The sequence below is a fragment of the Dermacentor albipictus genome, chromosome 1, assembly GCF_038994185.2.
Source record: "Dermacentor albipictus isolate Rhodes 1998 colony chromosome 1, USDA_Dalb.pri_finalv2, whole genome shotgun sequence".
Lineage (NCBI taxonomy): Eukaryota > Metazoa > Arthropoda > Arachnida > Ixodida > Ixodidae > Dermacentor > Dermacentor albipictus.
In genome coordinates this window covers 112,823,883-112,841,542 of record NC_091821.1, presented here as the reverse complement: position 1 = coordinate 112,841,542, position 17,660 = coordinate 112,823,883, and the positions used below count along the sequence as shown (strand labels likewise).

Here is a 17,660-nt window from a genome sequence, read left to right as displayed (position 1 = left end):
CAATGTTTATTATCTGTGTGGATATGTTATTCGTAAAGTCACAAAGGGTGCCCCATGGGATCTATGCATAACGGACATAAGCTTTGAAACCCCAGCAGTTGGCTGTGACAGTTACTTGAGTGCAGAAGTCTCAAGCAAGGTTCCTTAAAGCACCCGATGCCAAAGATACTGGGCTCTATGAAGACTGCTAACAAAAGTGTGTCGGCTTCCCTGGATGAGGCAGGCCTTTGCGGAGAGATATTTTGGAAGGTTTTAGATTATCTAGAGGGGTGCTGCCTCCCTCTTCTTGGTTGTGCAGCGCATATGTTCGCGTTCACGTGCGAAGTACTGAATTTCTTCATTGTTACGCGGATGCAGTTTTACTTCAGGGATGCAAACTTTCGACTAGAAAGCAGTCATAAGGTAGCTGTAGCAACCAAGAAAGCGCGTCTTTTGTGAATATCGATGCATAATGCTTAGATTCATCAATCCGGCGTTGTACTGGTCCTATTCTTTTTTTCATGTGCACATAAAACATTCCACTAACGAAAATCCTCGCTCTCCTATTCATTCGCCTATTAGCTGCTTTTTACAGAGTGCACAATGTAAAAAGGCTATTCTTTGAATATTTAGCGCCACGAAGTGCAGCAAACAAAAAAAAAATTGTGGCATTGAGTCGGCGGCGCGCTGCTGCTTTGGGAAGCTTCCGCAGCCAACCGGGCCAACCTAGAGTTACTGTATATGCTAGCATATACAGTAACTCTAGGCCAACCATGGCGGCAGCGCCACCTCGCGAGAGGAGACGGCAGAGGGTCACCTTCTCGCGCCGCTCCCAGGCGGAGTTTTACAACTGAAAAGTATCTAGTAGCGTTGCTCGTGACACTATAAGCATAGAGCTATAAGTATAGTGAACTATAAAGTAATCTAGTACTTCGACCGCCCGGCCGGGTTCTGGCGCCCGCCTTTTCCACAGATGCCGCGAGATGGCGCCACTGCTACCTTTTCTAGCAACTTTAGCCGCATTGTAGGGTTCCTTCAGTAGCTTCAGCTGCGGTTTTAACGCGCTTGTTTCTTTCCTGGTTTTGAAAACATTCCGACACATGTCCCAAATTGCAAACAATCGTTCTACCTAAAGCATACAAGTTATTTTATACCAAGGGCATACTCGACTCACAAGCGAGTTATGCAGCGTACACGCTGTATCCATTCGCCAAATAGTAAAATTGATAACAAGAACAAAGCTACAAGGGACTCAACACATTACTACCATTTGAGGCGTCAAATAAAATCGAATTTGGCCGTTTCATATATTGGGCCCAATATATGGACACATGTGGTACCCGGTAAAACCATGAAATACCCATCACGTGGGTAAAGGGGTCGAAAACACAATCGAGAACCTGAAGCGCAAGCAATTGCTTGCGCTTCCCCTCTTGAAAATTCGGCGATCGATCCTTTCCTGTCGAGAATGCTGCTTCAAGCTGATAACGCGAAAAGCCGTTCGTGACTAGGAAGTACCGGGCTCGCTGCGTTAAGGAAAATGCGGACAAGACAGACGACCATTATTGTTTGGGGACAACATACAACTCAATGGGTGTAAACATTTTAAGTGTAGTTGTGGGACAAGAGAGTGAAAAAACTTTATTTTCATGTTCGGTGGTAACGTGTAAAAGCCCTCAGTCCATAGCCTCGTTGTGGGACAAGCCCCAAAGGGTGCACATTTTCTAAGAGTACACTCTAAGAACAGTTTACACCCTTTGGCTTGCCCCTTCTGCCACACAAAAATAATCGTCATCTGCCTTGATGCGTTTCCTTTCTTTATCGCTGCAAGCCCGGAACTTTCCAGTGACGAACGGCACGCGCGTTATCAGAAGAGGCACTCCAAAGGGTGTAAACTGTTCTATGCTGATAACGCGCGTGCCGTTCGTTACTGGAAAGTTCCAGGCTCGCAGCGATAAAGAAAGGAAACGCATCAAGGCAGATGACGATTATTTTTGTGTGGCAGAAGGGGCAAGCCAAAGGGTGTAAACTGTTCTTAGAGTGTACATACATACTCTCAAAACAGTTGCACCCTTTGGGGTGTATATTTGTCCCACAACGATAGTCTGCCTTACTTGCGTTTCCTTTCTTCAAAACACGGCACTCGCTACTTTCCTGTTGAGAATGCTTCGTCACACCAATAACGCGCAAACCGTTCGCGACTGGGAAGTACCGGGCTCGCAGCGTTAAAGAAAGGAAACGCCGGCAATACAGACGACGATTATCGTTGTGGGACAAGATAAGCCCCCAAAAGGTGTCATTTTTTCAGAGTGTACTCTCTTGAAAAAATTCGCAGGGCAGCAATGCATTTGGAAGTAGCTGTGTGCTCGCGCACAAGAAATATCAGAAATGGTTGAAGCAGTATGCTAACTTGTACACTACACAAAGCTTGCAGATGATGCAGCCAAACTGGAGTATGCATGTATTGCAGTCTGGCTTTGCACTACACCATAGACTGGACAGCTTTGCGACAGTGTCAACAGAGTAGAGCAGTGCTTCATTAAGTGCGCTTGCTTATTGCTTTGCGATCCATTCCATAGGTATTCTGTGCCCCTTACTATGATGCGCGAGCCACACTGCAATCAAAGAGCCATACTCACCATTTGAAGCCGTGTGCCACTGGTGGAATAACGGTTGCTGGAGTATGACCAGTTTTACATCCTAAAGCTACACTGGTCAATGAGAGCAACAGCCGTGTAGTGGGCTCGGTATTAATTTCAGTGCACAAGTGCATCCACAAGGGCTCGTTCCAAGAACTTGGCTCCCACTAATACTGGTGCGAGCCCGTAGAACAGCACTTTTGAGCATTTCTCAGTATTCTTAATTGCCCGCTCGTAAGCACCATTAAATTTATGCATTTGAAATACTTTTGGAAGGCAGCAAAGAAAAAGCTCTCTGCCTAATGCTTAAACTGACCAGATTTCTTGGACCACAAAGCGAGGTGGGCAGGGTTGCTGCATGGATGCAGGAGGAGGAGAGAGAGTTAACTAGTGTTTAAAGACATACTACATACAATGCACCATGCTTGTGGTCAGGTACACTGCTTAGTCGAGTTTTTCTTTCACATTGGTTGAGGAATATACCGAGTCAAGTGTGTGGCTTGAACATATTGAAGAGAGGTGCTTGCAGGCTTGTGTAAAAAGTGCTGGATTTATTTCCGATGTATGGCGAGCATACTGCGTTGCTCTCTGCTTTTTGACACTGATCACAGGTCTATCTGGCAAAGCACAGGCTTCATCTAATTTTTTGGGTCATAGACAGGCAGGTGTATATGGTCGCTAGACTCCTGAAACCAAACCATCAAATCCATTCAAGAAGTGCTATTCGTGATGCAGCGGAACAATCTTTTGTTGTGTCAGTGTTGCAGTGTCATTGCTTATGTCAAAGAGAACTGCAGCCGCAGGACAACATTGCTAATGAAACATTGGTGTTGCCTGGGACACAAAAATGGGACAAAACACACAGCTGCTGGGACAGTGGGACTGTAGCACTGAATGCAGGACATGTCCTGCCTACTCTTTCTTCTCACACCTATTGTAAAAATTGGTCAGAGCTAAACACGTTAGGTAACAAGAGCTAAACTAGTTATGAAGACATGGGCTGACAAACCAATGTTAACTGTGGAACAGAACAGCAAGAAGATTCAACTCTCGGGTATCTCCAGTAAAACCTGTAGCAGAGCATCGGATTTAACCACCAGACATACTGTGCAATACAGACCCTTGGAAAACATGGACCTTTGAGATTTTGTTCTTGGAGTGGGAGGAAGCAGCATTTTTATGTCTAAGCAATTGTAATTTTTCAATGCAGAGTGTACCATTGCCACTATAATTATTGCAACTTTAATGACACTTGGGGTCCCTGAAAAGGTTTGTTGTTCACATACTTGCGTCAGTGGTAGACTTGAAGTTGCAGCTTATAGCCTGTAGCCTTTAATACAAGTGCTAGCTTTAATAAGGAAGTGTGAATACCTAAGCCTAGGTACGCAAGTGTGCCAGAAACTTCCCATCATCAAGCTGTTTTGACACCTTGCATTTGTCTGACAAAATGGAGGTAGTTAATTCCTTCATTTTGCCATCACAATTAAGGTAGCTTGCATACACCATGCAAGTGAACTTCTTTTTCTGAATTAGATGTAGAACATATTCTGTGTCAAAAATTATATAAAAACATTGTGCAGTTGCAGGTGCATCAAACACAGGGTAGATAAGAGCAGAAGTCGGTCACTAACCAGATCACACTGCTTGTTGATTCCACAGGAAATCGCCTGCTGCTACAAAACATATTTTACCACGAATGCATGGGAGTTTTGCTCTAAATGGAGCACTTGCGCCTTGCAATGCTCACTTGCAGTCTTTTTGTTGTCATCCTTGGCAGCTCTCTGCATTTTTCTGCTTTCCCCATCATGAGAAACGATGAGCTATATAAGCACAATAAATAATAAATATTTACACTGCCATGTGCACACTAAAGACAACTGGCAAACATTTATAAACATTAGCAGTGAATGTAAAGTACTGCTCTGTAGCTGACTGTTAGTTCATGCAGCTATGCTTAACACCTCTGAGGCAGCACAGATAAAGGTGACATTAAATGAGAGACGGCACAAAACTTTTGCTGTGCATAGCCTATTAACATAAGTACCAAAACTTAATAAAGACAGAGGCAATCAATGACAGTAACATCCAGTGTTTCCACCACTGCCTAGAACAATCTACCAGGCAAGATTGCACCGATAAGTAGTAACTGGTGGCTGGCACTGACCCATGAACTGATTTCATGCTTATAGGACACACAAAAGAAAAGCATTGCAAATCATTGGCTATGAATACCGCTACATATTTGAAATATGTAAATAAACGGTGAACAGATAATACAAGTGAGTGCTTTAGGAAATGAAATTACAAACTGCAACCTTGAATGTGAATATACCTTGGATGCACCTAAAGGGCACTGCATGATCAAACAGATGGGGAAAACAAGCCCTCTAGCTTTCTTGAACATCTGGAGCAAGTATTAGTGTGCCTCATGTTGATCTGTACAACATAGCATGTTATGGAAATCAAGTACAATAATGCACTACAGATCATTTGAAAAGTCAAAACCCAAATAGCAAAGGAGTTTCCCCACCAGAATTTTTTGATAACATGTTTAGATATGCAACTCCCAGAAGCACAGGTTACAAGGCAACAAGAGGCACTGAGTGCTATTCACAGTGAAGTCCTTGCATCTCAGTGCACAAATTTCGGTGCCCATGAAAGGAATTGCTTGAAGCATGGGGCTTTTATTGCCTGGTGTGCCATTGATGACATAAAAAAAAAGCTCTTTAATACTGTACAATACCATTTAATGGCATATGACAGACTGAGCAATGCAGCTTGCATCAGTATTGTCGTGACAGAAAAGGTTGATGCATATTTTATGAAGACCATAGACAGCTTTCTATTAGGAGACAAACAAAAGGCAGTACATAAAAATGTTCACGCAAAGTATCAGTGTTGAAACTCTGCCAGCTTTTGGTACTGGTTTGTTAGTTAAGACAGGAACCATTACATGTGGTATTCATTCATAAAAAAAAGTACAGGCTTTCAGGTAGAGCGCAGTTACATTAAAGATGGTACTAGCTTGAAGCTTTTCACCTTTTGTGACCGTCACATCCAAAGGCCTTTTTAATTTTACAGTTTCATTTGTCATTACATAACATACCAAACACCGGGCATTGTCCAGGTAGCCTAAAGCCTTCCAGTCACAGAACCACTGCACATCAAGCATCATGTGACACAGGAATGTTGCATTGTTGAAATGGTGCATAACTTGGGCCATTGTTGTGCTGGAGGTTTAGCAAGACTGACTGTCACAGCTAACAAGCTAATGGAATGTCACATCAGTGAGACTAGCAAGTCACAGGGACAAAGCACAGATTAGCCTTGTTTAGTAGGCATCATTTGAGTTGAGGGAACGTTCATACTGCCAAAAGCAAGCAGACTACTGCTTCAGATATGCAGCTGCACGTTGTTGAAGGCAAGTTGTCGAAGTTCTGTGCATACAGAGACTCAGATCGCCAGAGCTGCTGCACTGGCCAGCCCTTAGTGGAGGATGAGTAATTATTCCACAGTGCTTTATGTCTCTAAGACCACCCACAGCAGGAGGTAACCATGAAAGGACAAACACCTTCAGGATGCCCATATCACATGCACTACATTCGCATCCTCTAGTGCTTTGGACCAAGATCAAAAGACTAGTGATGCAGTGCTCACTGCCTCCAAATGTCACTGAAGAAAGCTGTCACAACTATAGCAGTCCTCAAAATTGACAAATTCAATGATTAAAATGTCATCTGTTCCCATTACAGTGGTCAGTTTCCAAGTTGCTGCCACAGTTATTAACTACACCCTTTTGCAGTAGCAGCGTGAGGTAATATCAGCAAAAGCCTTTGTGAGTTGTTGACTGGGTCAGCAGTGAGCCTTTCCAAAGCATAACTATCGGTTTGTTGTGGCACTGTCAGATTTCACTGCCTGGCCTTGGGCTCTTCAGGTATGGGCAGACTGGTGCGCTGGCCAATGTCCCAGATACAGTCTTATCAAGTGGCTGTCCTGATGGTTGATGTAGATACAGCCTTTGCTGATGTGGGTCAAGAGCCCACAAGAGACTCGCTCCATCAGGGAACCGTGGGCTCTTTTGTGAGCCCAGAAGCAGAAGACTCCTTGCGGGCCACCTCACGAATAGAAGAAAGGGTTTTGTGCAGCCAGGTGCTCTTAGATGCCTGTAGCTCGGCTGAAGCACAGCTCAGCTGATGAGTCAAGTCCTGCAAAAAAGCACTCAATTATGCCCAGAAGAGATTGAATAATATAAAGCTGTTAGGAGCGAGAATGGCCTTATTTAGGTGCCAAGTAACATACTCAAGCACCAGCATTTTCCCAAATGCTAACGACGGCGTAATTAATTCCCAGAGAGTGGTGATTTTTCCCCATATGTAAAGTGAGGACACTTCCTGAACCACAAATTGCAACCAATTCCCACTGGTTGCAATTCATGATCCTGGAAGTCTATTGAAACTGTTGTTGGCAAGTTGAAAGAATGGACATCAGGGATACAGACATATGTGGTGTAAACTCCACTTTCTGGTTTGGCTTTGGTGCAGTCTCATTTTCTGCTTGTAGAGAGTGCTGCCAATGGAGATTTGGAGTTTGAAAGAGTCAATCAAGTTTTTGTTTCAGTGAAAATTTTGAGACCTGTATTTCCAAGCACTTCTCAAAGCACAGACAACATCTGCAATTCAGTGCAAGAGTACCATGTCTCTGCTTTGCTTTTACATTGATTCTATGAGTTACTGCAGCTGGTAATTACCTATTCTGCAGTTGTGGACAGGCTGACAACAATGCTTTATTTTTTGTATGTATGTACAACCACAGCATGTAAACTTCTGTGTGCACCTGCCACTGGTCATTTAGCAAGACAACAGTTCCTTCACAGCATTTGGCATCACTGCCTAGGTATGGAGAGCACTGCAACTTGGCATCAGCCAAGGGAAAAGAGCACGACAAATTTCTACCACTTGAGCAATGGGACTACGCCTATAAAGGTGGGATGTGCTTTGCTCACACCAGGATGTCTAGGCACTTCGTACCTATTTTATTTATTTAAAAATACCTCACAGGCCTGACAGTCATTGAGTAAGGGGGGGTCTAGTTATTACAATGAAAGCACAAGCAAACTAGTAAGGAGAAGGGTTACGAAGCAAGTGAACATCAGAACACAATGCAACAAAGTAAATTGCAAAATACAAAACGAGGTTCCAATACAAGTGAAAAAAAAAAAACGCAACACAACAGAATACATTTGCAAAATAAACACTAAAAGAGCATTTGAGTGCAAGTGAAGAAGAAAATGCAACACATCACAGAATAAACAAATTAAGAACTTAAACGACGAATCCATGTTATAGCACTATTGCAGAAAGTGTACCTCAAGCTTGTAATGAAATACATTCAGGTTATTATGAGAGGCGATATTACTGGGATGATCATTTCACATGATCTTCCGCATGGCTTGTGGAAGTGAGGATGTGTTAAAAGCATTTGTGTTACCAAAGATGCACGTGACGCTGAGGTGATTATGTAGTTTGCGTGATGTGAAAAGGGGACGTTCAAGGTGTAACGAGGCTATTTTATTGCTGTAGACGTACTTGTGAAACAGGCATAGAAGAGACATTTGATGGCAAATGACCAAGTGCAACCCCTGAGGCTCTATGTCTTTATGCACATTCAAATGAAAAACCATTTGTCTTCCACCTGCACATAAGGATGCAAGTTGTTTCTTTAATGTGCATATTATGCCTACCCATGCACACCGGCAAGCATTCGACCTTGTCCTGTTCTGTTTCGAAAGTATACAATAGATAAAAAACATTTCTTGAAGATTTGTGCCATTGAGGGACAGAAAGGTTGGAATTTTGACAAATGTAGATAAGACAGGGGAAAATTTTTATAATTGTGGACATAAGGGATTTGAGCTTGTGTCTTTAGAGTTGAAAGCCACCATACTAACTGCAAAATGTAATTCCTTTCAGTTTGCCCTAATACCGCCAAATCTATGCAAGTAGTAGTGTGGCCATGAAAATCTATCACTCCATAAAGTATACTAAAGCTACAATGTGTGGAGCTAATTTTACATCAAATTACGTAGTGAGTGCACACTCCTCTCCTTACTCCCTTTAGCACAGCAAGAGTGCATCGGAACGCTTCTGGGAAGCACTGTTGACAGCACAGATGCCACAAAGGTGCCGTATTTACTCGCATAATGATCGCACTCGCGTAATGATCGCACCCCTGAATTTTGCCGTCAAAATTAGATTTTTAAAATTTCCTGTGTAATGATTGCACTTCGAACTTGCCACAGCGATATGTTGTGTGCCAAGTCTAGCTAATAATGATCGCGCTTACCATCTGTCGAATGCTACACGAACGACTCTTATAGACAAGCCAAGCGGTCTGCACGTACTAAACATTAAGTAGATGCCCCATTTGATTACTTTCATCACTTTCTGCACTTCCATGACAAAAAGAGGTACAACCAAACTTGCCTTTATATGTGTAGGTTTTATAAAGGTTGTGGTCAACAACAACAAAAAAGGTGCCTTCTGAGTATTCTCACCTGCACTCGTGGGCAAGCAATAAATCGCGAGCGGCAACGACAGTAGCCACGTTTACACTGATACATTAGAAGTGTATCCTATTCATACGCCGACGCTTGTAACACAACTAAGATATTCGCCCACACTTAGCGGAAACGTGCCGTATTAGGATAGTAGTGATGACAGATGCCGCAGTTTCCACAGCATGTTGGCCCTTGAGTTTCTATGTCACTGGCAGCTAAGCGTGCCCATCTGTTTCTGTCCCCTCAAAGTGGACATGGCTATGTTATTGCCGCAAACTTGCCGATATTAACGATATTATTCATTACTGATACAGAAGAAACTGTTTCAATGCACGTAATTTACTCACGAGAAGAAAAAAAAAAAATCGCATTCGGCGCGTTTGGCTTGCTTCGCTGGCCGCCATTTTTGTTTTGGTGTCCTGCACCACATACAGCGGCAGCCACCTATTTGTTGGCCTGTTGTCATCCCGCAGCAAACGCGGGATGACAACAGGCCAACAAATAGGTGGCTGCCGCTGTATGTAGTGCTGTGTAGCTGTGTAGCTGTATGTAGTGTAGTGTATGTAAAGAAAATGTATATTCGTGGGAAATTTAACCAGCATAATGATCGCACCCTTGAATTTGTGTCAATTTTTTTTACAAAAAAGTGCAACCATTATGCGAGTAAATACGGTATAGCTACTAAAAACACGTAAATCTTAATGATACAGCTTTAGAGGTCCGTTATTAAGCATGTCACAGTACACAAATATGTATTAAATAGATACTTTCTTTGTAATCATGCATTTTAACTAAGTGTAAAAACATAGCATGTGTAATAGAGAAAGAAGGAACGTAGTTAGTCTGTAGATGATCGATCGGGACCCATCCCTAATCGTATGGAGAGACAGAGTTGAGCAACTGGACACCGCCATGCAAGCTCTTGTTGAAAATAAAACACGGTGCAACACTCTCTTTTCAGTCCTTATTGAGTCACCAAAGTAATAATAATCAAGGTTTTGCACTTATTAGGAGACAACAGCAGCAATATCTGTATACATTGTGCACGCAGGTAAGTTCAAACCTCCTCCTACCATGCACTTAGGCACCACTAAGTGCATGGCTCGCTCCACACACGCATCTGTTGATGTACTACGTGACCCAGTTACACACCGTCATCCTTCCACAAATGTGAGTAGACTTAACCCTTTCAGGGTAAATTGTTTTCGCCATATGCGGCCGCCCAGGGTCTATTTTCTTTTTTTTTTTTTTTGCAGATTCCAATTCTGAGGGACCTATCTCGAAAAAAAAAAGAAACAAAAAATGTGCGTAATTTTTCTAGGGTGACCGTAAAGTGAGAAAAAAATATTTTGCGTAGGTATATACATACTGTTCATTCATGAACAACAATACAAAAGGAAATAAACTTATAAGAATTAAAGATTTGAAGCATTGTTATACACACAGCTTAAGGCTTAAAAAATGTGCATACGAGAATATTTTGCAACTCTCAACTGTTCCTGCTCTTACACTAATATTTATGTCCATAGCTTAATTGAACTGCGTAGGTGAGCGGACTCAAGAAAATTGTGTGGTTGTCTGCCCATCAAAAAAGCAAAACGTGTGACAAACTTACGCTAATCTTCATCTTATCACCAACCAGAGGCAATTAGTTTTCGCATGTCTCCAAAAAAGAAAAAGGAAAAGAAAAGGAAACGCACGCACGGCAGCATCCTTCCTATGCGCACCCCTATGAGCACTGAATGAGCGAGAAACAGGCAGTCACCCTTTGAGTGATTAGTAACGAGAGAGCCATCAGTTTTGCGAGCGCAAGAAGTCAAAACTGCCTCTGGAACAAAACCCAAACCGCCGCCCACCCACGTGTGCGCCAACTCGCGAGCGGTAGTATATAGACGCGCAGGAGCAAACTAACTCTAAAACAAACCATGCAATGAAAACAGAGAGAGGGAGACGTGAGAAAAAAATTCCCTGTATTCCCACATAGAGGTAGCACATGCCAGAAAAAAAGTTAGGAAATAGGCGCGCTTTTTAAACATACAGACGGCGCCGTAAATATACAGCATCAACCATTTTGGAGTTGTTAGTGGCACCCTATATTTATGTCATTGACGCTGAAAGGGTTAAGGGGGCACCCCGCTCCAAAAACGGGGTACCCCCTTAAACAGACTATAGTAATTCACTGCAATCGGCAATAAATTACTCCAGTTGGCATACCGCAGCGCAGTAGCTATTCATCTGGGGTGGTACCCCTGATAGCAACACGAACAACTTGCATCACAAATGTAAACTGCTGTAGCTGCCTCTATTGCTGCATGTCTTGTTCCTCGAGCTTGTCATTGTCAATGAAGAACTGCAGCAGTTTGTCTGAGGTGCCATGTTCACAAAGCACACAAAATGCGATAGCAGACGCAGAAGTGACATAACACTCGTCAGATGACGCGTTAGTGCTCCCGGTCGCAGTCGTCTGAAATCATCATTAAGCTACACTCCAAAGGTGTCGTGCTGGAGCACACTCGAGTGCGTGGCGTTGGAGTTCGGAGCACGGTCACTTAATGTGCCTGATGTTAGATGTCACATTTGAAAATGTATTGCTCTTCCATGACAATGACACACAAAAATTTAACTTATGAATGTTGAACGGATTCTTGAGAGATGGAGCTGCAAGCAAAAGAGAGCTATTGAAATACGAGTGCATGCATGTATGGCTGGGACTTCCTGACATGCGACTGCAAAGGATCAACTACTGCAATAGGGGAGTGAGAGGGTACCTGAAATGACCGGACTAGCCAAACAGCAACATAAAATTAGGCAAGTGTACCTGATTGTGGCACTGAGCCTCGACGAGGGCCAACTTGGTCTGCGCCAGCTCCAGCTCCAGCTGGCGTAGCTGTGCGCTTTCCTGGGGCCGGCCACAGTCACCGCCTGATGGCTGCTGTGACTGCGGCCAGCCCTGTTCTCCAATGGCCCGCTCTAGCAGCGCTGCACAGCTGGGGCACGCACTGGCCTGCAGCGCTGCCAGCGACTCCTTGGCTCGCCGCTGCTCTCGCTCCAGCTGCTCGCTCAGCTGCCGACAGATCTGCACAACCATCTTGTGTGTCACCTCCTTCCCACCTAATATACCGAGTAAGCCTGCACACAGGCTGCATGTTTGTCATCAGAGGAAGTGATGTGGCATAAAGTGTAATTGAAGGTACAGGGAAGGAGTGCAGATGCATGCACTTTTCTTCTCCACTCACTACCAGCGCCACGAGTAACCATCAGCAGCAAAAGTCTTTTGAGCACTCACATCCAAAAAGGTAATAATAATAATAATAATAATAATAATAATAATAATAATAATAATAATAATAATAATAATAGTAGTAGTAGTAGTAGTAATTCCAGATCCGAATGGACCATTGTTTTTTTTGCAGATTCTAAATAAATGACGTGTAGACGCTAAGGTCAGAACTTGTAGGTGGAATTAAAACATACTCATGAGGCACCATTTGAAGATAGAGGACTCAGTTAATTTAATCTGACCATGACCCTTCTGTTACATTTGCTACAAAGAGCTTGTAAACGTAAAGTATCCTGTGTCTCTTTGATGCTAGTTGGTTAAGACTAGAACGCTGCTTGTTTATGATACACCTGAAACACGGTATGATGTGCAGTTTCACTCTGTTCTCCCAACACCAAAAGCACATTGCTTTGTGGAAAATGGTGTCAGCGTGTCAGTGTTACATCCGTCTTTACAACAGATCGTGCACCTTCTTGTATGCAGTGGGAGGATAGTCCACAAGATGGTGTGCTGTCAGATGGGTGAGGCCCAGGTATAACGACCGCCCTCGCTTGAGGGAACAGCTCAAACTCTCATATTTCTGCATGAGCTCTCACTCAAAGGTCTAATGAGCTCAACAGCAACACAGGGTGACCCCACAAAGGTGAAATAAGAATGCGACAGTAACGACCATCCAACTTGATCCACTGCCACAGTGAATGACAACAGTTGTCAGCGTCGCTGACCTTTACACTGTCTGTCAAATTCGCATGACTTCCATTGCTTTCAATATTATCAAGCATCAAACTGCCTCCAGAGCTTGGTGACTAAATCAGATGAAATGCATGCTTGATTGATTGATGGATATTCTTTTTTTGGCACAAGGGGCAGAAATGGCTAAAGAGCGCATGACACTTGTGATGAATGGCAATGAGAAGATGAGTTGCAAATGGTGGATGCAAGATGGCTGTATATCGGCCTAAATGTATTCTGAAACTGCCATTATTCAATAAATTTATCTCAACATTTGGTCTGTGGCATCCTAGCAGCCATAGAAGGAACTCACTGCAATGCTAAATTACAGCAGACGAGCAGAGCTTCATTTAGCACTTAAAGAGCACGCCAGAGCGCGACAGACAAGTTGGACTCCCCCCCCCCCCCCCATCTTAGGCATGATATTCTAAAAATTTTCAAGATAAATAAAGCTCATCTGTGGCACTTAATGAATTGAACAAAATTCATGCCAGCAGAGTTTGTTGAAACTGTGCAAATTACACCCACAAGCTTTACTGTGCATTATGGAATGAATCCTGGGTGACCAGCTCTTCAGTTAACACTAAAACTTACAGCAGGAGCACCAAACATTCGTGACATCTCATTTTGCACATTGTGCATACAGTCCATACCGGGCATATTGAACTCAAAGGGGATCACACGAAATAATTATATACATCAATAATTCAAAATACAGAATATACCTGTCTGACGCTTACCTGAAAATGCCACTTATCTCGAACAGTTTCCCATGATTGTGAAAAGTGGGAATTTACTGATTCATTTCTCCAAGGCCGTGTCAAATGCACAAAGTTTATTTGTTTTTTGCACATGAATGTTGCAAGCCACTCGCGCTATGGAATTTGTCTTCTGACATACTAATCACAACACTGGCCATAATAGCTTGTGCCACCTGGCCATGAGATTGTGGTGCACGTCACGTGCATGGGGAGTGCTTGTTGCGTGTTTTTATTCAGGATAAGGTAGAAATGGATGCAGCATGGAAGTAAAGTGGTGTGTGTGGATATGCGTTGGTGCTGCCATCAGCACGCCTGTACTGCAAATTATGTGTGAATGTGCCCGGCCGAAACAGCCGATCGTTATCCGTTGGCAGCCGGTTAACCAGCCAGACACTGTTAGATTCAAAAGTAGCTTTGAATGTGATAAACAACCGAGTCCATTCACACTCACGTGTAAGTTGTAAAACCTGTAAGCACGAATGCAACTAATTCAGCGTGGTTTGCCGTGATGGTCTTTCCACAAAGTGCAGATGTAGCATGTGGTGGGTTTGTCAAATCCAAACTGTAATGCACAAATCCTTTTAAGTGAGGGGGTCGAATTCACTTTTGCCGCTCGTGAACACTAAAGTGCTGTCCATGGAAACCTCTGGTCTAGAGGACAAGCCCGGCGGTGCAGACATCTCCAGTTTAGCATCCCATGCTTGAGCCACTTAGTGAAAAGACTGAGTGTCATCCACACTTTCTTGTGGAATATGTATCGAACCGAGAGGCCTTTTGTATTCTTGAATAAGCGGTGTGATCAGCTGTTGCCAATAATGAATGACCGCAGTTTGCAAGAACCATCCCTATTTGCAGCGAGCAAAACTGAGATACGAACCTTGCTCAATTTTTCCTCCATGGCATGTACTGACCTTCAGATTCAATGTCTTGTTTGCCAACATTTGCCAAAACAGTGCATTTATTGCCGACGGCGCAAGAAGTCATTGAGGTCCTGTTAAGAGAAACGCATTGTGCAGCGCGCGATGATAGTACACTGAGTGTGGTGGTGAGTGGGACTTCGATACATGTGTAGCCCTGTGCTGTACTTTTGATTGGCATTTCCAAGGGGATGTTATGACTGTTCGGTATAGACGAAAATTCAATATGTCCAGGTTTGCGTACCTGGGATCGACTGTACCAGTTGGAACATCTACAAATGAAGATATACAAGGCACTACACTTAAGAAGAACAAAATAAGACATTCTGAAATATGAAGAATAAAAAGATCATTGATACATGATTAGCATAATTCTCCCAAAGGCTTTCGAAGATAGTAAATGTTTTTAACTACTAAACTTCTTCCATAGCCTATTTTTCCAGGCTGCCTTACAAGAATGACACTGTGATGCACCTTCACATAGGCTATGGTACATCTCCACCACGTTCATGACCATGCTGAAATAGAGTAAGGAACAGCAGGGACAATGACAGGGCCTAGAACGACCACATGCACACATGCCGACCACTAACAAAGGAAAATGTATATAAGTGTAACAGCCACAAAGTATTAGTTGTAGAGTGCCACAGCATGTGGACCTGACAAGTAAAAATAATAGAAAAGCCGGCTGCAGTGGTTCTTTGTGCCAGCTAGCGGTAACATTGTAACATGCACAAAAATCAGCAAAAGGTCCAAGAGGCAAACAATGTATTCCCTGAGCAAGGGTGCCTGGACTGGCTGCCAGGCTTTCTGTGCATTCTGAATTTACCTTGCACTCTATATTTAGAGCCTTTGCAGCATGTAGTATTCCGAATAAAGTTCATCATGCAGTTGGTAACCTTCTTTATTTTTAAAGCAACCTGCACGCACACATGTGCGCACACTTACGAGTGATGGTCATTAAAATTGTCAAAATTATAGTTTGTATTGTGTATACAAGTTACCCAAATAAGAAAGCTTAATTAGAAATAATTAGATATCCCACTAGCAATCAGCCCTATTAAGAAAAAATGCTTTGCACATCAGCTGACAAGGTACTAGGATGCACAATGTAACAAAACAAATACTCTAACCTGCTTGTACTCGGCCAGGATGGCAGTGTTGCGCACAGATTCAGTTTCGGCTCTTTGTAGCTCACGTCGGCACATCTCCTTCAGCTATTAAGAGAGAAAGAAAAATTCAACTTAGAAATTGTGAATTACAATGTTGCACATTTTAATCAATCCCCCAAGGCAGGCTAAATTGCATTTTACTGGGAAATCGAAGTGCAAGACCATCATAATTAATTGAGTACTGCAACTTCTTCATACAGGGAGGCGCAAATAGAACCTTCCAAGTTTAAAGGGTCAATAAAAGTAAACATGAAGTCCAGCACTCATCTCAGAATTTCCCTTCAGCACTTTCAAAGCTTGTAGGCACAACAAGGCAGTGCCAGCCGTGTTCTGCCACACTGGAGCAGAGTAACTCGTCAATGTGCTTACCTTGTAATACAATGACTGTCAACAGTAATGTGTTTAAGATTGCATCAATATAGCTACCCAACGTGTTGCCATTGTCGATACGAGTTATGTATGAGGCATGTACTGCAGAGAGACTCCTGTTTCACGCTTCCCTAAGAACACTCGGTGACATCTAGCACCGCTGCCGCGAAGCCTGCATGTGGGCTCCAAAATACATGACGCACTGGTGCATGCAAACACCTAGAAACACATCATGCGGCAACTAGGCTCCTCTCCTGCACTCCTTTCTGGACACACTACACCAACTAGCGGTGCTTCATGCGTCCCTCGAGACAAGAAGAACGGTGTGCTGGTGTCTGTGAACGCTGAGAATTGTTCCATCGCCTGCCACACACACAGCGGCACATACTCAGCAACCTAAGTTGGCGAGAGGTCCACTGAAGAGTGGCGCATCCCTACTGCATTCATGGCGCAGCTCGCTAAAGTGTTGGCATGAAAGGCATTCATTGAAAAGCGGCACGTACCAATTACATTTGTGGCACAGCTTGCTAATGAGATGGGTTGCTGTCCTTCATGAACCCTTGTGACGCAGGTTTTATTCCACTCAACATAGGAGAAATTTAAAAGATCTTTTTCGTCATTGTTTTCGCCATTGATACTTGGCCCCCGAAAAGTGTGTGAAATACCCTAAGAATGCTAATGCATTAAAATTATAAAACAAAGATAGCCTGCTGTTTCATCCCATAAGATATCACAAATTAGCCCAGAAATGGTGCACAACATCACATATTTCAGTTTATTTGCTATAAATCCATCTTAACTTAAGGACCGTGTGTGGTTAAAATGCCAATAATAGCAACAAACATGGCAACACTCTTCCCTGCCAGCTTCACCATAAACTTGTCATTGTTCCTGTGCCAAATTCTCACAACAAATAAATGGTGCTACAGGCTCTTACTTTGCCTCGCTGCACTTTGACTACAATGAGTAAGCAAGGCAACACCTTCATTTTTAAGACTGCAACTTGGCTTTGAGCGTGCTTAAGACAAATAAGACACACTGCTACTGAATCACACTATCAGTAGAAGTGGTGCTTCAAAATGCTCCCAACAAATGGCACACCCATTACCTTAATGCAATTTGTTTATTTTTATTGATTATTACAGCCTACCCACTTACAACTGTCGACAGGTAATTGTCCTTGCTTCATATATGCATCCCCAGCGCAACGTAGAAAGAAGGAAGGCCAGAGCGGTGGCGCTCCTACGCCGCGCAA

At 43.3% G+C, this 17,660-nt stretch overlaps 1 protein-coding gene across 4 annotated transcripts in view; it reads right to left on the bottom strand.

Annotated features, from left to right (window-relative positions):
* Window positions 1-3,149: 3,149 nt before the first annotated feature.
* GAPcenA (GTPase activating protein and centrosome-associated) overlaps window positions 3,150-17,660 on the bottom strand; it is a 127,671-nt gene continuing 113,160 nt past the window's right edge. For all 4 annotated transcript variants that reach the window (XM_070524831.1, XM_070524829.1, XM_070524823.1 and 1 more), the window contains 3 exons: window positions 15,998-16,081; window positions 11,993-12,250; window positions 3,150-6,823 (listed from right to left, as the gene is read on the bottom strand). In XM_070524831.1, coding sequence (XP_070380932.1) covers window positions 6,677-6,823; window positions 11,993-12,250; window positions 15,998-16,081 — 489 coding nt within the window. In that variant the 3' untranslated portion in view covers window positions 3,150-6,676. The remainder of the gene's footprint in view (window positions 6,824-11,992; window positions 12,251-15,997; window positions 16,082-17,660) is intronic.